This window comes from Oreochromis aureus, linkage group 5 (assembly GCF_013358895.1).
Source record: "Oreochromis aureus strain Israel breed Guangdong linkage group 5, ZZ_aureus, whole genome shotgun sequence".
Classification (NCBI taxonomy): domain Eukaryota; kingdom Metazoa; phylum Chordata; class Actinopteri; order Cichliformes; family Cichlidae; genus Oreochromis; species Oreochromis aureus.
This window is the reverse complement of record NC_052946.1, coordinates 980,512-999,972: the sequence shown is the minus strand read 5'-3', so window position 1 is coordinate 999,972 and position 19,461 is coordinate 980,512. Positions and strand designations below refer to the sequence as shown.

The window sequence follows — 19,461 nt, the reverse complement described above, 5'->3', positions numbered from 1 at the left end:
ACTTGCAGTTGTCACACATGGAAATCAAATGTGTGATAAGCTGCAGGATTCAAACACAAGTGTAACTTATAAATACATGTTCATACTTTTATTCCACAATCAGAGAGAAAGAAACAGAGAGAGAGTGCAGGACAGACAGGTGACAGTCTCAGGTGTACACACTGCTACAAAACAGCACAAGAGAAGGAGGATTTAGTGTTTGTGTTATTACGAGTGCTAAACAAGAAGAGTTCCAGATGGTCCAGTGGACACATGTGTGACTCCTGTGATTAAAGCATCTTTCTTTCAGCTTAACGAGTGAACCGTCAGCTCGTTCAAACACACGTTAAAGTCCGTTTGGCTCGACACCACCGAACAGAGGCAGCAATATAACATAGCTAACATTAACAGTGCAGTGAATCCTGCTTGTGCCGTCATATTCAGGACTGCAAACCGAGCAGCATCACTGACTTTCAGCTTGTTGTGTTTGTGGATATATGACTGACTTTAATTATCCATAAAATCATCACATTCTCTGTAAGATTAAGGTCGACTATATATATATATTTTAAAGTAAAGGCTTTAAAACCAAGTTAGTACAAACATCACTAATGTCACATAACTTTGCCGACATGTGGCCAACAGTAATGTTTTAATGTTCTTCATTATTAAACATTCGCACATAAATAGTGACATCATATTCAGTACTTACTTTTGACAGTTCACTCTTCGGCCGCTCCCTTCTGCCGTATTTTGCGGCAAAATTATCCACACCCACCGCCGCGCTATGGATTGTGGGATATATGAGTCCACGAAGCGTGCACCGGACCACGCTTGATATTTGGGGAAATCGACGGCGCTTTTGGAGTATGCATTTGAAGTACACTTTGAATTGGGACAGCCGTCGTCGCGTGGCGGTGACGTAATCGCACTTAAAATGCGTACTTCAAGCGTGCAGACCCTGAATTGGGACACAGCCACTGTGTTCTGTTTGTATCTTCCTGTCGTCTTGTGAATTATGATCAGCTGTGCTTCCATCCTGGGTGTTGGTCTGTGTTCTTTGTCGGCTCATCTGAGTTTGATGGTGTTTTGTTCATGGTTCTGCGGCTCTCTGCTCTTCATCCCGTTTCATTATAGTTTCAGGTTTGCTCATTAGTTTCCCAGTGTAGGTTTTGATAGCTTTTTGTTCCTCATTCCCTGTTTTGCCACTTTGGTCACTTGTAAATAGACGCTCACTCGCATCACAGCTGTCGCCTGCGTTTTGGGTGCTTTTCTAAAACATCTGGGGCACATTATTCAGTTGGCACTTTATGGTTTTTACACTTGTTTGTGAATCTCTGTGAAATATTCCCTATTTTTTGTGAAAACTCAATTCATATTTTATTTTGAAGGAGCTTTGGTATATTTAAGTTAAACTATCCAGTGGCTCCAGCTGCTCAGTGTGTCTTTCCTCCATAATTTCCTGTGACAAACTTAAACTCTGCTCCTAAATACATTTCAGACGTTAAATAAGAACACTGTGTTTCTCTGTGGTTTGTCTGTTGTGAAGATCGCTGACACTTTGAGTCATTTTTCTGCTTTGAAGCCTCGACTTGTTGAAGACGTGAGGTATTTTCATTTTTATTTACCGTAAACATGCCTTATAAGGCAAAAATAGTCACTTTACACGAGGTCACACAAAATACTTAATTAATGAGTATTTGCTTGAATTAACCATCAATTAAAATATGAAATAAGTATTTTTAAAACCTCTATTAACATCTAAATGCTTTTCTAAATACAAATAACATGTTATATATGAATCTATTATTTAAGAATAAAGTTGTGTGTTTGCAGTTATAAATAACATATTAAGGAAGCACTTATCTTACTGGTGTTTAGGAGTGTGCTGTTATTATAAGGTGTTACCACTAATACTCTGAACACCTGTGGTGTCAGTGTTACCTGTTTAATGTAAATACGTTTTATTGCAGTATTATTAATCAAAGGTTGGCATGCCATCTTTTTACACTGAAGTGTATGGGGACTAAATGTGTTAGATGCCACAAGAACAGCTTAAACATCACAAAGGTGTCGTGCAGTTTACATCACAGTGTCAGTTACACTGCTTCTTGCCACATGTAGCTCATTTTGGAAATGCCCTGATGGGTCGTGAGGGTAGTCTTCCGCTCCAGACTGACATTGTTGTCTGGATCGGAGGACTTGTTGAAACATCTTGCTGTAACTAAGGCTGGGATTGATGTAGATATAAAACCTTTTGGTTACCAACAAAAGAACCATAGAAACTGTCCAGGCATGACGACGCTTGTCTGAAGTGTGCGTCTGTGATTTGTCAGAAAACACACCCTGCAGTTAGCATTAGTCAGTGTGTCTGAGGCTATGAAGAAAAGAACACGGTGTATGTTCACCTGGCCTCAGGCTACTGTTTCTTTCTACACAGTGATGATTCACAGGACAGAGCACATTGCAGTTAACACACAGCCATGCAAACGCTGCTTAGGATGGTAACCCTACTGCACAACCGGTGGCTGCTCAGCTTGGAACTGTCTGGCTACACAGAGGAGGACTGACTGACTGCAAGCTGCCATGTCCACGTCCATACCCTGTCCTGGTACCTTAGTCATCATCACCCTTCACTCAAGCCTACATGTTTACAGCCAGAAATGAGAACTAAACACAAAGTAGCAGAGGTGGCTGAATTAACTTGCAGATGTTTAATTAAATTAATTAAAAACCAAACTGTTGGAAAACTGAAATGCAGGTAATGGAGTCTGAACAATGATTCGTTTTAATATTTCATCCTTTCAGCTCCAATATGTGCTTGCTACTTTTAGCTTTCACCTGAAGTCAGTTTTATTTATTACTTGATAATTAATAAATATTGATTATCATTATTAATAATGTATAAATGAAATGAAAATGAGTAATGACTACTTTCATTGAGTGTGTGTCTGGCTCTGTTTGTGAGTGTGTGTGCTGATTCATGAGTGGAGGGAGTGGTGGTGCAGGGCGTGACTCTGACACACGCTGTATCACACTATCCAGGTGAGAAATAGTTTTTAAGGCAGCAACACGAAGCAGCGCACAACTTTACACAGCAGAGCTGAACTCCCGAGCACAGCAGCCAGCTCTCTTTGTTTGCCGACAGCTGCTCCGTTTTCTTATTTCTTCTGGAGGTTTTCACAACATGAGAATACTTTTACTACTAGCTGGTAAGATTTCCCATTTTCACTGCTGCTTTATTGCTTCATTTCCTGGTTATTGAGTTTGTCATGTAAGTTTCAGCTTTGCACGCCAGATGTTAGCATTCCTAAACACCCTGAAATAGAAAGCCTGCAGCTTTTTATTTACCAACTAAAGAGTTGGAAGTAGCTGTCGCAGTGAACGGTTCGATGGTGTATGACAGGCTGTCTCTGAAATATGTGATGTTAGACATGTTGGTATCTGTCATGAAATCATGTATGAAGATACAAACACAGCCTAGAAGTACTGTGTAGAGCTGCAGTACATCTTTACGAATAACCAGGTTAACGTGGTGAGGCATTTATAATTTTACCTATTCTAAGTAAACCTTAATCAAACATCAATGTGCTTCATGTTCGTGGTTCCATCTGACCAGCAGCTTTGGGTTGTTTTGTCTCTTAGAATTACGGCCTTTGGCCTGAAAATAGACTAAAACAGTACGATAGCTGCAGAGCAACATCTCCTGACCTGTTACTGCTTCAAAAGCAGCATGACGCTCATTTAACAGTTTTACTGTAGGTTACTCAGTATTTTACATGTATTTTGCACAGCAGTTAATAATAAAGAAAGAAGTTTTTGAGAGCCTCAGAAAGCTTAGAGTTAGGTGTGTTGTTGTGTTCATACCTGTGCACATTGTGCCCTGACAGCCTCGGCCATACTGTCACACGCCCAAAATGACTGCTCATGGGGGGCTTGCTACCCACCCACCGATGACTTGCTCCTTGGCAGGGCTCACCAACTTCAGGCTTCATCTACCTGTGGCCTCACTGGCTCAGAGATCTTCTGTACCCCATACCAACAGGTAAGAGCGTGTTTTCCTGTTTGGGCATTTTATCTCTGAGCGAATGGAAAGTTTGTGCCACTACTCTACATTTATATCACCCTTTAACAAACAAGTGAGAACTTCCAGGCATATCTCTGCAGCTAAAGGATACTTCAGTTTAAGAGCTTTTCAGGTAAAATATCCAAAAATTCAGCTTTAGTTTTTGAGTTAGAGAAAACAAAGATGGCAAAGAAGAAGCAGCAGCTTATCGGATTGACAGAACAAAAGTGGAAAATACAAAATCACTCAAAGTGTCTTTGGCTTCCAGAAAACAGGCACAGAGGCAGGGAACAGAAATGTACAAAAACTAAGCCAGTGCAAACCAGAACTGCTGACTAACAGGAGAGGTCACAGACGGACAGACAGGAGGACAGATGAGATTCATGTGGACAGAGAAAGACAACAGCAACTGATCAAAAAACACAAAAACAGGAAGTAAAACCAAGTGAAACACACAAACTAAGAAAAAAAGAAAAGACAAAACAGAGCGTGGGGATGAGGCAGCACAGGACACTGGCACTACAGGCATAAAGATAAGAAAATGTATACAAATAAACATAAGATCGAAAACATAGAGACTTAGAGTGCCATTGTGTTGATGTTACTTTATCTTCATAGATCACAGTATGGGCAATGTTGGATTAGCCTCAGGGAGTTGATAACTGTCTTAGGCGTGGTCCTCTGTTCATCCATTTAAATGTATCCTTGTACTTCAGAGCTCACACAAAGACGCACACATGGCGATGAAAGCCTTCGGCGTCATCAGAGAAAACAAGTCCGATCTAGCCAGGAATGCCACTCTACTGCTGGAGGTGTCAAATTTTGTATCTAATGAAAAAGAGCTGCAGAAAAAGTGTCGAAGCTGAAGGTGCTCGAAAAAAGTTTTGCTTAGTAAGCAAAACTCTGTTCACTAACTGCTGAAAACAAGCAAGTACAGAATAAACATACAAGTCCCCAAATTTAGCCCAAATAGACAAGCTGTTATCTAATGAAGGATGAGAAAAACTAGGGTTTGTGAAAAGCCCCGACAGAGTGTGGACAGGAGGCCACGAGGGAACTCTTCATATCCAACTCAATAACTCAGGCTCCTCACATTTGTTGCCCCAAAATACAAGAGATTAGGTAACCCTGGGCCTCTCTAAGGCTCGGCGGCACAGCCTTGGGAGGCTTCTTGTTCCAAATAACATCCTAAATAAGACTGCCTACCTCTAGAAAAAAGTGAGAAGAAGCAAGATCAGGATGAATTGAAACACATATGAAAAGCATGGAAACACATTCATTTAGGCAGTGCTGATCCCAGAGGGCACTGAAAGATTAGAAGAGACCAACGTTCAAAGACATATTTAACTATACACATTTACAAGAGCCATCTTTGCATCATAAACGTGCCCCCAGACAATTATAAAGCTGCCAGCAGAGTCCAAGGCTGTTTTAATGTGAATTAAGGGAATATCTCTATGAATGAATAAGGGCAGCAACATCTTTAAATTTGCTGGAAAAGGATGAAAGACACTTCCCAACCCATCTTAGAGATACTGTCTATTTCTCCAAGACGGGTTTCCTGAAAATAAATGATATGTGCATGAAGTATTAACACTCACCTTCCTGCTCCAGTATGCCCATCTTAAGTTTGCCAGTGAACATCTAAATGATGCTGTGGTCAGATGAAACCAATCTTTGCCATCAACTCGACTCGTGTGGAAAAAACAAGAAATGCTAAGAAAAACCTACCATGTCAACATTCAAGCACAGAGGTGGAAACATGCGTTGGGGCTGTTTTTATGCTAATGGGAGAGAACAACGTCACTCCTTTGAGGGCCAATGGATGGGGCAAAAATCTTGAATGTTCAGCCAGGTCACAGGAGATGAGGTCGTGCTCCAGTCCTCCAGTGACAATGACCCAAAACATATGACGAAGGACACTAACAAGTGGCTAAGGAAGAAGAACATTATGGTGATTGTAATATAAGGACCCAGTACACTCAGCATTGCAGATTAGTGAATGTTTATTAGCACGGTGCTTTCCAGCCTTCTGCTGGCTGCTTGCACTGCACTCTGTTCACTCTCCTCCCTCTGTCCTCCCAGCGTGCTGCTTAAATAGAGAAGACAGCATTAGAGTGCTGACTGCCAGCTGTGTCAGCCAGTCTCCCCTGGCACCACCCCCTGAATCCATGGTCCCATGGCCCGGCCAATCTCCAGACCTCAAGTCTACATAAAATCTTTAGAGGGAATTGAACCTTCATTAGCCAATCAGCAGCCAAGCAGCCTCTAAAGAATAGATTCAGCGAGTTCCTGTAAAGGGACACCGTCCCTCCTGAGATGTGTTAATAAATACTGACAGCTGAAATCAGTGGTCCGAGCTGTCAGTGAGAAAATGTTCAGCTATAAACAGTACATTCACGGTTTTTCATAAACTGTGAAAAATCCCAATACTCGATATTAAATAAAATATACAGTTTGCAAACCAATGCAACTGGATTTTGTTTGTCTTTTACAAAGTCCCACATTCTTTGGATATATGGTTGGTTCTACAGATGACTGAAAATGTCATTCAATTTAGTAAATGAACTGTGTTGTGTTTTACTAAGATTTTACTGGGGCAAAGGTTCAGTGCTAGAACTGTTAGATATTCACTGTTAGCTGCTCAGTGACCCAGCTTATGTGGCACAGCAGAGAATTCAGAGGGCGGTCACTGGTCTCGAGTTCAGGGTCAGCTCAGTGGCACACTGTCCTTACATCACACATTACACTGAATCTCTCCTGGGATAAACAAAGGTTTGTTTTATGTCTTTGTGTTTTTATTCTTTCAGAGGAAGATGAAATGTTGTCCGTGTGACTCCAGGAACCCAAACAGTCAGCTGGCCCACACTGTCCAGGATGTTGTGTCCACCTCGGGGCCAGACAGATGGTGGCAGTCTCAGAAAGGTGGGGGATGAAAGCAAGCAGTCATACAGAAGGACTAATGCATAACACAACTAATACACCATACTGACAAAAGTACTAATCTGCCTTCACATGCGTGTGCGTGTTGATCCATTCTTAATAAATAAGCCAGTCAAGCTCCTCTGCACCAAACTAGCTCGTTCATGTTTTCGTGAACGAGCAGTCATGATGGCAAAGGATCCCCGAAGTGGATCCTTTGCCAGAGAACACTTCTCTGGAGTATCCAGTGGTGGGGTGCTTGACACCACTGCATCCAACACTTTCCCCGGTGCTCAGTGATTTCAGGCTTGGATGCAACTGCTCAACCATGGAAACCATTCCATTAAGCTCTCTATGCTCTCTTGAGCTAATGTGAAGGCTAGTAGAGTTTGGAGGTCTGTCGCAATTGACTCTGCAGCAATTTGGCAACCTCTGTGCACTATACTCCTCATGAAGAAGTCACCTGGATGAGTTACAAAAAGTTTCTCCACCTGAAAACGCTGCGTCCAGATGAACAGAATCAACTTTTTTGGAATTTCCTTACCTGGATGATTGAGCACAAAAAGACAAAATGAGGTGAAAGAAGGTGGGCAGGAAGATGATTGGACTACAGTAATGATGACAGTATTGGGACTGACAGTGTGGGAAAGTGGTAGTGATGTAGAGAACAGGAAAGCAACCAAAACCCAAGAATGCAGGGAGACGACTGATTACAGATCTTTGTTATTGAACTTAAGCTTCATTACTGCTCTGCTTTCTGTTCCTGCAGAGACGAGTCCAGTTACCCTTCAGCTCAACCTCAACAACCTGTTCCAGCTTGACAACCTGGTGCTGAACTTCAAGGTGTGACACAGTCTGTCCTTTCTAGCTTAATGAATGTTCCATGCATCCATATGATTTGATTCAGAAACGTTTTGAAGAGTGTACGCTACTTTGCTTTATTTTGCTGGGGATTGTTCTCTGCAGGGTCCTCGTCCCAGTGCCTTGGTCATAGAGAGGACATTGGACAACGGCAAAACATGGCAGCCCACCCTCTACATGGCAACAAACTGTCAAAAAGCATTTCCCAGCGTACCCACAAGAGTTCCTCTTGCCATGGAGCAGACATACTGCTACACACTGCCCCCTACAGACACAAATCCATATAAAGATCACACAGTAAGGGAGAAATTGCTGTTGTTCCGAAATGATTACTTCACCTTCATTTTTGCCAAATGATGATGTTTCCTCTTTGTTTCTTTTTTATACATTTATATATAAGTACATCCTTAAATACCTCATTTAGTCCTAAAACAGAACAGAAACATTTCTGCTTGTTGTTTTGATTTTTATACATTTATATTTAAAACGTGTAGATCTTATTTTTATATTTGAATCATCCTTTAAAAATAGACAAATACATAGCATAGCAGACTGTTTGAATCTTTCTGATTGGGAATTCATCAACAAAAGGTTTCTAATAAATGTAATGCAGTATTGCAACAATGTAAGATATTCTATGTATGTACAGAATTAATATATGTGCATTTCACTTCCCCAGATTGAGTACAGTCCTTTACATCAATACGCTTACGTCGCTGCTCCCAAAAGCCAAAAGATTGAAGGTAAGTTTTATAACATCCTTAACATCAACACTGGCCTTTGCATCCAGTTTAAGTGTGTAGTTCAGTGACTCATATTTATTTTGTCTACAGATGTGTCTGGGTTAACAGGGCTGAGGGTGAGATTCACAGAGCTGGGTGATGTGCCTCATCTGCCAGGCAGGAGTCTCAGTAGGTTTTACGCCCTGAAAGAGATGAAGGTGATGGGCAGCTGTATGTGCCATGGACATGCTAACCGATGTCTGCCACAAGGATACAGCAGTAGCCTGTTGCCCAGTACTATACAGGTCTGTATGCAGGGCATTTTACCCTTTCATGATCCCAGTTAGTCATTAGAAAGGCTTACAGTAAGCAAATAAAGTCAGATCACTGTGTTTGTTGACTTAATACAGAAGTCCTGCAGTAAGCTCCTAATGGTTACTCTGTGTTATGTCAGGATGCCATTGTGTTGTATGATAGAAGCAGGTTGTTTTGCACAGTGAGGATTGTATCATCAACAACACAGCTACAAAACACACATCAACCAAAATGATGACACAGTTTACTAGAAAACCTCTAAAACAGTTTTAATATTACAGAGAAGTTTTTGCTTTAACTGGATGTACGTTCCTAATTATTCACTGTGTCACTGGAAATTCATCCATCCATCCATTTCTCGACCACCTATCCAGCTCAGGGTAAACCTGACATCCATCAGCACGTGTGCAGGGAAAATAAAAAATGTTTCGATGATGCCACACTATTTCCTTCTTTTGGTTTTCCTTGGTGTGGTTTCTCATATGTAATGTGGAGATTGTTTCCCCCGTGGACACGCTGACGGATGTGAGGATTCCTGATCGTACTTTGGTTTGTGGTGATGTGTGCATGTAGTGGTCATTTAAGTATGTGGGTGTGCTTGTGAAAATAGACTTTTATCGCCGATCAGCGACCATCAGCTTATTCCTAGCGTGACGACATAGTGTTGGTCCAGTTTTGTTGATCTGCTCATTTGATCTTGGCAGGTGAACGCACAGTGTGACTGCCAGCATAACACAGCAGGTGTGAACTGTGAGCGCTGTGCTGATCTCTACAATGATCTGCCCTGGAGACCTGCAGAGGAAGGCAACACTCATGCCTGCAAACGTAGGACCTGCTACAGACTCTTTAATCTATACTGTGTGTGTGTGTGTGTGTGTGTGTGTGTGTGTGTGTGTGTGTGTGTGTGTGTAATCTCTCTTGTGATCTCTAGCTGTAATAATTTGTGAGATGTATTTAAAGGTAAATAATAAGAATATGTGCATCCTGGCTCACCGCAGACCAACAGACCAAAGCCCAGCTTATGAAAAAGTATAGATAAAGTTATTCATCCGTACATTTCTTCATTTTAATTATCTGGGTATATTATCCCACCCTTTTGTCTTGTCCTCAGGTTGTGAGTGTAACAACCACGCACAGCGCTGTCGGTTTGACTGGGCGGTGTACGAGGCCAGTGGACAGAGGAGTGGAGGTGTGTGTGAAAATTGTATGCACCACACCACAGGACCAAAGTGTGACCAGTGTGCTCCAGGATACCAGCCCAACCCCCGCAGTCGAATGGATCGCCCTGATGCCTGCATACGTAAGTGAAATCCCTCCTAACATCTCTGTGTACCAAGTTCCTGACTGCAGAGGTCACACTGAACGTTTGTGGATAAACTGTGTTGACGTATTTGGCGCCAGGCTGTATCTGCAGTGCCGAGGGGACAGTGAACAGCGGCCGGTGTGATGACAGCACAGGATCCTGTCAATGCAAAGCGAATGTAGAGGGTCCCCGCTGTGACCGCTGCAAGACGGGATACTACGGTCTGAGCTCCTCCAACCCTCTGGGCTGCACTAGTGAGTCACCTAACACCTACACATCAAAGCTTAGCTTGGTACTGCACCACAGCAAACACGGAACTCTTTTCTTTTATTGTTATACTTTTACTCAAACTAATTAAAAGCCTGTAAAATATGCAGATTTGACACTGATGTTCATATAGTACTTTATATCAATACTCTAAGAATACCGATGTTAATATTTATTTAATTTAATGTTTGAAGTATGCAGCTGACTCTGCTCTTTTCTAGAGTGTTCCTGTTCTCCGCACGGCTCCCTTTCAGACATCTGTGATCCGTCGACTGGCCAGTGTCTCTGTCGTCCCCACTTCCACGGCATTACCTGCAACGTGTGTGTAAAAGGCTACTGGAAGCCAAACATGTCCGAAACCTGCAAACCCTGCGGCTGTGATGCCACCAAGTCAACCACTGATTCCTGCGATCAGGTATGACCCAAAGGCCTTTCAGTGCAGACCCCTGAGATCCATCAGCTGCTGTAATGCTGTAGCCTAAGACATAAAATGTGTGTATCCAGCTTTTTCCATCCAGAGCAGTCAAAAGTGTTTTACAATATATTAAGTTAAAGGCAGATTTGCTAAATAGTTAGTAATTGAATAAAAGATTAGTTAAAGGTAAATTTATTAATGACCTTCAAATGTCGTTTACAACTGTTTGCTTATGTAGCTAAAAACTGAATTTTCCCAGTCCTGGATGACTGAGAGCCTACAAAGACTAACCATATTATGTTTATCTTCACTCCTGAAAATTACAGTTGAAAAGTTGTTTACACCTGGTGTGACACAGAAAGTACTGGTGTTGGTATGAGATATGATTGTAGCGAGGATGCAAATATTCTGTCTTTGTATCATCATCACAGATTATATCGAGTTCATTTGTCTTCTCTGGAAAATAATGAAATGATCTTGTTTTTGTTCAGCTGACTGGTCAGTGTCAGTGCAGATCAGGCTTTGGAGGCCGAACGTGTACAGAGTGCCCTGATAATACGTACGGAGACCCTCTGAAAGGCTGCCAACGTAAGTCCACCACTTGTTTGGGAGTTTTCTTTCAGTTCAGTATCATTTACATAGTGGCGGATCACAACAAGGGTAATGGTAAAATATTGCTAGTTAGAGAGAAAACTCTACTGTCTCCCAGCATGGATTAGGGATCATTTATGATTCACTGCTGAAATTCTAAGTGTCTTCACTTACAAAGACGTGAACAGCCGCTCATTTTTATGGTAGTTGTTGACTTTCAATGATTTCTTTGAACTGCTCTTTTTCCAAGATGAAATGATTGTACAGTATACATCTTTAATACCTTTAAAAAAACAAGTTCTTTCTCAAATCCATGTATGCTCAAAATGATACAAACAGGCTGATAGATATATTTACATGCATTCACTCGTATCTTTTAATATGTGGTGCTGACGGTGTTTTAACTTGACAAGGCCAGGACTTTGGTTAGTGATCATGAACTGACCAAGAACAAGAGGAAAGTCTCAGGAATTCAGTGAAGACATAATAAGGAGAGTTATAGATCTGCACAACTTGGGGAGGGCTGCTGGACTTATTTCTAAACAACTCCAGATTACATGAGAGGAAATTAAGATGTTCAGTAATAATCCAGGAACCACCAAGCCTCAAGCCTGCTGCGAACTGGAAACTGCTGGTACACTGTCATCGATGTCCACAGCAAAGCCACTTTGCCTCGAAATGTACTGAAGTTCTCACTGAAGATGGACTCAAGTTTAACTGGCATTTGTAGCTGCCCACATGGTTAAGCCAAATGCCTTCTGGAGAAACGATTTTGAGATTGAGCTCCATGTGATTGGTCACAATGACATATGTTTGGAGGGGTAGGGGTGAGATGTTCAAACCAAAGAACACTGCACTGGCTGTCATCATACTCTGGGGCTACTGTGCTGCCAGTGGTATTGGTAGGTTGTACAAAGTAGATGAAAGTCTAAAAGTTATTCAAATTAACTTCAAATCAATAGAATGGTTGAATCTTGGACACGACAGGGTGTTACGGCAGGACAATGAAACACAATCAATCCACCCTAGAAAAATGAAGAGTTCAAAGAAATCATTAAAAGCCCAAATTTACCATGACTTTGATGTAAGCCCTCTGAGCATGGCTGAAGGTCTACAACATGTCTGAGCTGTTTGCCCGTCCTCTGTCTTAGCCTGTGACTGTGATGCCAGTGGAACCCTCCCAGGAGTTTGTGACAAGCAGTCAGGAGTCTGTTTGTGCCGACCGGGCGTCTCTGGAGCTCGCTGCGACTCCTGCAGTCCTGACCGCTGCGACTCCTTCCCTGACTGTGAGATGTGTCCCTCCTGCTTCTTCAACCTAAACACTCAGCAAAAGAATCTCAGGTCGGTCCTGTTGAGACTTGCTTCCAGATTATCATCTCAGTCTGGAGGCGCTGCTGACTTTGGGCCCCGCATCAGTGACCTGGAGGCCAGTTTGAAAATCATCCAGAACTCCATGTCCCTCTCACCCATCACTGATACACGTGATGCTCTTTCTAAGCTGAAGAAGCTCAGGTGGGAAACTGCTGAAGAACTTAATTCTAGGTTTGACAAATACGAATCACCCTTAAATAAAATCACCTGACACTGTTTTTTCTTTGATAATACCATCTCCAGGTACCAGGTTGATAATGACCTTTCACCCCTGACAAAAACTCCTGGTCTGGACTCTGAGCTGGACAAACTGCAGGACCTGCTGGAAAGCTTCACTCTGGTGTACAATGCCAAGAAAGCTGTCACAGAGAACTCTATCAGTCCCAACAATATAGGTCAGAAAAGACTAAGAATTCGCTGCAGTTCTACAGATGTGACTGATGACTATTTTTGTACCACAACAGCGCGAAATGCACTCATGTAGACGTTTCCTGTCTTTGCAGGGGCATTTACTGCCATCAGCTACGCCTACGATAACTCGACAGATGCCACCAAAAAAGTTGAGGCCGGGAAAAATACCATAAAGGAATCAACTGATGTCCGAGAAAAGACTGAGGACATTCAGAGCAAAGTACAGCCGGCCAACACCAGAGATCTGGACAAACTGAACAACAGCATGGCCTCCCAACCCAACCTCACTCCTGTTGCCAGACAAGTAACTAGCAGGACTGATCTTGCTTTATGTTTCAGAAAAAAAACTTCTTGATCTACTGTTTAGCAGACTTGCAGCACAAGAGTAAAACTGAAAGATTATTATCTTAAATATGCATCACTATATGTCATATTTCTCAGTGTGAGCATAATCCAGGCCGTTAATCATAATCTTTCTTGTTTGTCCTGGACAAAGTTCATTTTCTATCATTCAGACTAGTAATCGTCATTGCCCTCCTCTAACTCTGTTTTTCAGGTGTGTGGCAGTGTTCACTCTGAGCCCTGCACACCTCTCCAGTGTGAAATTGGAGATTTGTGCACACCAGTGGGAGACGCACCCTGTGAAAAGGGGGGAAAGTGTGTGGGCGCTCTGCCTCTGAGCAAGAGGGCAGACGCTGATGCCAAGGATGTGAAGGAAGGACTCGACAAACTCTCTGGGAGGATCACCGATGCTGCAGAGAAGGTAGACACTTATAGCTACATACAAATAATGAGTTTTGTTATTCACACATGTCATTCTTAATCTGTTTACACATCTCAAGTAGTTATTCAATGTTAATGTGTGCACAGCTGCAGAAAACACAGGAGATGACCAATCAGGTGAGGCAGTCTACAGAGAAGCTGTCCAGTAAGCTGCAGCAGGCCAGAGATGAACTCGAAGACGACCTAAATGAGACACGCAGCGTTGTGAAAGAGCTCAAAGACTTCCTGTCAGGTATGACTGTTTTAGGATGAGTGAAACCACTTTGAGATGGAAGCTGAAACTTCTTTGGGTGTAAGAGAGGGTGATGCTGAGATCAGTCACCCCTTTAAACACCACCACAGTGTAAACTCCAGCTCCAGTACTAAACTCTAGCTTTTCCTATTTTGGTGTCCAGACCCATCCGCTAACCTGACCCATGTCCAGAAGGTGAGTGACTGGATCCTGAATGCCAAGCTGCCCCCCAGATTGGCAGGGCTTAAAGGGAAGCTGCAGGAGCTGAAGGATCTGACAGCCAATCTACCAGACAGCACAGCAGTGCTGAGGGAAGCTGAGCCACAGTTAGATGCAGCCAAGAAACTGCTGCAGGATGCTCAGGATGCCAGGTTGATGCTCGCACTTCACTGTCAAACTGTTGAATCAGATGCTCTTTTTTTAGAGAATTATCAGCTTTGCAGGCTCCCACTGTTTGTACAGACCAAGCTAGAGACAGAACACATGCTTGTACAGCTATAACACAGGAATTTCCCTAATGCTGGATTAATAAAGTCTTCATGAATATGAAAAGTATTAGTGCCATACATTTAATCAGAAATTAGTTTTTCCAAGCCATTTTAATCCAGTCCTTATTTTTTTTTGTCATTTTTACCCATCAATCCTTCAAGCTAATGGTTTCTCCGGTTGCAGGGACACAGCACTGGGTGTGAAGGCTGATGTTGATGGGCTGCTGGCAGGCTTCAGCTCAGTGAGCCCTTCCCTTGCTGAGCTGGAAGACAAATTGCAAGACAAAATGGATGTCATAGAGACCTTGAATAACAACCTTACTAAGGTAGAAAGCGTAGATAAAACAATGGTCTATTTACTACAATCAAAACTGCTTATAGGCTGAGTTTGGCTGGGTTTTCTTCATACAGGCCAAAGACCAGCTGGTGCCAGCAGAGAAGGCTCTGGACGATGTATCAACACTGATAAAGCCAATGAAACCCCAGCTGGATAAGCTGAAAGACCTGCTGCAGGATGGAGGTCAGCTGGCTGAAGATGCACGGGAAAATGCAGAAAAAGCTGACAAAGAAGCAGCTGCTGGAAATCAGGTAAAAGATCTGCTGTAGCTGCTCTAGACTGACAGACGAGCATTGACTTTAATAAGGCATTTGTTAAGAACAAGGACTCGAAGAACAAGAACCCAGTGTGCCCTTCTATTTGCATTTATCAGTCATCTGTAAACATGAATATTAGCAAAATGAGTGTCGGCACTCATGCTGTCTTTCTGCAGTGCACTCAGCGGTAAATGCGCTGAGTCGCAGACTGATTCTGGGCTTTGTGGGTCATTGTTCTTCATGCTGCTGAATACATCGTGGATATCTTCGGTAAGAGATCGCCGCTAACATTTAATAAAAACGTTTTCTTCTCAGCATTTGTTTATATTTTTAAAATTACAAATTTAAATAAAAGTGAAGAATTCACGTTTCAGGGAGGCCAAATTAAACTGTAACTGCATGAGGCTACAAAGGCTCTAAAGCAGTGGAAAGAGTTCTCTGGAGGGACATATCACACTTGTCCATAAGGCAATGCGATGGATGAGTCTGGGTTTGGTGACTGCCAGAGGAACAATGTGCCAAGTGTAAAGTTTGGTTTGGGGGAATTATGGTGTAGCATTATTTTTCAGGAGTTGTGTTCGGCCCCTTAATTCTAGTGGGAGGACTTCCTCCTGCTTCAGCGTGCCAGTGCATTTCAGACTATTTTGTGAGAACACTTGGGAGACGGTCTGTGCATCAGAACTCAAAGCAACGTCCATAAACACAAGCATGAGTTAGTTTGGTGCAGAATGAGTAAAACTCAGACTATGAGTTTTCTTGTGCAACTTCAGTGTTTAACCTCACTAATGTGCTTCTGGAAGAATGGTCAACATTCCCAGAAACACACTCCTTAACCTTCTGGAAAGTCTTCCTATAAGCCTTGAAGCAAAGGTTTGGCAACATCATATTAAACCCTATGGATTAAGAATAAGAAGGCCACAACTGAGTGCTATATTATGTGTGTACTTGTAGGACCTGTTGACTTTGGAGAAGCACCTTGACAGTCTTAAAGAGAAAGATGTTCCCAGGACAGATGGTGAGACGGAGCCAGCGGAGGATCGACTGAACAAACTGCAGCAGGATGCTGGAGTTCTGGCTAACATAACCAAAAACATGCTGCAGGCTCTAGATGGTAATTCAACAAACATTTCCACTAAAAGAAAAAAATTCACTCATAAATGCTCAGTTCATCTGAGAAAGTAGGACATTTAGTCATAAAGCATAAAGTGTTGATTGTGAGGTTAGTAAGTAACCTTCTACTTGACTTGTAATTCCACTGTTTTTGTGCCTCAGCATGTAAACGTGGGTGATTTGGAGCATGAAAGTTTTCATATCAACAGTCAAGTTCAGTTTGAATTTTTACAGGCTGTGTAACTTTGTTGCGTGCTCCTACCGTGACCTAACCCCTGCTGACTTGGTGGTCTAATATTTTGCTTCTGTGGACATTCTGTGTGGCAGTCTGTAATTACTAAATATATCAGGAGTACAGTTCTACGGTCCTGACACAGACTGTGTGTCCCTGTAACGCTCCTTGTGTTTGTTTTCTTCTAGGAAAAGCCGACTCCATCCAAAGACTGCAGGACGAGATAGTTCAGAAGTCAACGAAGCTTGAACAGCTCGATGTCGATCTTAAAACACTTCTGACACAACTCCGTAAGAAAGCCGACGACCTCAGTGCCTGCCAGGGCTGAGCTGACATGTAGCAGTGCAGTTAGTATGTAACTGTAACACTGTCTGAGGAATTCCAACCATTTTTATACATGCTGTCTATTTGAAAGACTCAAAAGTAATTGGACAGTTTCTGACAGGCAGTTTCATGGCTGCACGCGACTTGTTGCTCATTAAAAAGCTGAAAGATCTGGATTTGATTCCAAATGATAAATTTATATTTAGTGGCTGTTCACAAGAACTATGAGCTCCAAGATAAATCAGTGGAGGCTGTCATTAAAAATCAAAATATATCAGACAGATAGATTAGAAACAATAAAACCAGCTCACATATTTAAAATTATGTGTTTATGTTTTAGACAATGTAATTCCTGCGCAGGTGAATAACAGCATGAAAGACTTTGATTGTTTAACTGAAATACCCTGTGGTGGTGCACAGACACAGCATTCGTAGGTATAAATATGCAGTATAACAGCTGTAACTGTACCTTCTGCTGCTGTTTCTGATGTCGTCGTGCTTAGACACCAAATTAACTTCAGCGTGTACAGGTTACTCAGACCTGCGCTGTACCAGCTGCCTTCAAATCAGAAACATACAACAAGCTTTAATGAAAATGAATTTCAGCATCATGAACACCAAATTCTGAGCTGATTTTTTTGGTCCTATTTGAATGTAACCTTACCCTGTATTTGTGTCAGTCACATCTCTGATGGTTGTCTCATGGTTTCTAGAGTCATTGCTGCCTGTATATTTATCACTAATCTGCAATTTGTTTCAACAAAGTTTCATGTTCACAGCAACACCGCATTACTGCATTTTTCCAAAGTGGATAAAGGCTGAATGTTCCCTTATTTACTGATCTGAATCTGTTGTTCATGCATAACAAACAGGAACACAACAGGTTTAGTGAGGAAATGGTTGCTTGTTTTAAATGCCTGTATTTAATTGTTTCTTTAATTTAAAAAACTGTATTTCACTACATTTGTGGAATAAAATCTATTCTTTATACCAACTAGTGTCATTTGATGAGTTCAGTTTTTTTAAAACAAGAGCAGTTTGGAAACATCAGAATAACGTGTACGACATGTACGTGTAACATTGTAGTGACAAATAAAGGCTCGTCATCATCATCATCATCATCAGTACTGCAGTATCGGAGAATTCATCTCAAAATGTAATTTAAGCTCATTAAAAGTTTCCATCCATCGTAACTGAAAAGCGAAAGTAGACGAAATCATTAACATAATACAGAATGGAAGAAAAACACTGAGTGTCTTAATCATCAGCAAATAAATGATGTGGCTGAAGTCACAGCCATGTCACTCATAACATAATCTATGATGGATCATCTTACACACATGAGTGTAGTCAAAACACATCTGACTGCTATCATGTTGATGACGACACAGAACATGTTTACACACAGACACTTGTTCCTGGGTGGATGTCAGAGGCCTGGACCTAAGAGGTCCCTTCATAAACTTCAACTTCTTCAAAACTCTGCAGCTCGGGTCATAACTCGTACTCCGTCAAGAGCTCATATCATTATTATTATTATTATATTACCCCAGTTCTTCAGCAGCTTCACTGGTTGCCCATAGAAGCCAGGATAAACCTTAAACTCTTACTTCTCACATACTAGTGTCTGCTCCTTCCTGTCTGTGTGACCTGCTCCATATCACCACTGTCTCCCACCCTCTCAGATCCTCATCTGCTATTCATCTTACTGTTCCTCCGCTCGTCTCATCACTGTGGGGCACACAGCCTTCAGTCGCTCTGCCCCAGAACTCTCTTCCTGCAGCCATAAGAACCATAGACTCTCTTCCTGTATTTAAGTCACAGCTCAAAACACATCTGTTCAAACTGGCTTATTCGCTTTAGTGCTGATTTTATCTGTTGTCAAGTTCTGTTTTGTAATTTTAACTTATTCTATGGATTTTATGGCTATTGCTCCTTTTATTAACGTTGTTCTTTTGTAAGGTGACCTTGGATTTCTGAAAGGCGCCCTCAAATAAAATGTAGTATTATTATTAGTAGTAGTATTAATAATATAAAGCACTGGGATAACGTGTAAGAGCTGTTTGCACTATAAAGAACAATACTCTGATCTTTACCTTCACTGTTTAACAAACAGTTAAAAAGTGAATGTCCACAACTTACTGGCAGGAAATGTTATTAAAGCAGTTTCACAGGAGCAGAATCAAATAGTGAAACTCACAGATCACCTGAACTCTACTCATCTAACTAAGCTACTGTGAGCTAATGCTGAGTTTGTTCTCTTTGGTGAGGAGAGGTTGGAGGAAGGATGAGCACAGTCAGGCCTGAAGATGCTCTTCATCCCCATGATGATGATGAGCACTGTTAGGTTTTGTATTGTTGATTGTCATTTATGCTTAGAAATATCTACTCATATATGCTTAGAGTTTTATAATTAGTTGTAGATTAATAGAGGTTTGATCCTTAGTAGTCTGCAGACACACGTTGTGTGCATTC

The 19,461-nt window shown here is 41.9% G+C and overlaps 1 protein-coding gene across 3 annotated transcripts; it reads left to right on the top strand.

Annotated features, from left to right (window-relative positions):
* The first annotated feature begins 860 nt into the window (after nucleotides 1-860).
* si:ch1073-15f12.3 (laminin subunit beta-3) lies at nucleotides 861-17,980 on the top strand. Of its 3 annotated transcripts, none has more exons than XM_039612692.1 (23): nucleotides 861-1,587; nucleotides 2,420-3,191; nucleotides 3,870-4,024; nucleotides 6,856-6,970; nucleotides 7,737-7,810; nucleotides 7,934-8,125; nucleotides 8,508-8,571; nucleotides 8,662-8,855; nucleotides 9,570-9,690; nucleotides 9,977-10,165; nucleotides 10,267-10,422; nucleotides 10,657-10,850; nucleotides 11,342-11,438; nucleotides 12,593-12,953; nucleotides 13,056-13,207; nucleotides 13,316-13,527; nucleotides 13,780-13,986; nucleotides 14,094-14,238; nucleotides 14,402-14,609; nucleotides 14,911-15,052; nucleotides 15,138-15,314; nucleotides 16,272-16,431; nucleotides 16,851-17,980. In XM_039612692.1, the coding sequence occupies exons 2-23, from the start codon at nucleotides 3,167-3,169 to the stop codon at nucleotides 16,988-16,990; spliced, it is 3,480 nt and encodes a 1,159-aa protein (XP_039468626.1). In that variant the 5' UTR covers nucleotides 861-1,587; nucleotides 2,420-3,166; the 3' UTR covers nucleotides 16,991-17,980. The 3 variants fall into 3 exon arrangements, with proteins under 3 accessions (XP_039468626.1, XP_039468625.1, XP_031589176.1); XM_039612691.1 differs by having other exon boundaries at nucleotides 861-2,590; nucleotides 3,025-3,191; XM_031733316.2 differs by having other exon boundaries at nucleotides 861-3,191.
* Nucleotides 17,981-19,461: the final 1,481 nt, after the last annotated feature.

Coding starts and splice junctions, on each gene's coding strand:
- si:ch1073-15f12.3 (XM_039612692.1), top strand. CDS start 3,167: ATGAGAATACTTTTACTACTAGCTG. Junction 7,811..7,933: donor ACCTGGTGCTGAACTTCAAG/GTGTGACACAGT, acceptor TGTTCTCTGCAG/GGTCCTCGTCCCAGTGCCTT. Junction 14,239..14,401: donor GCTCAAAGACTTCCTGTCAG/GTATGACTGTTT, acceptor TTTGGTGTCCAG/ACCCATCCGCTAACCTGACC.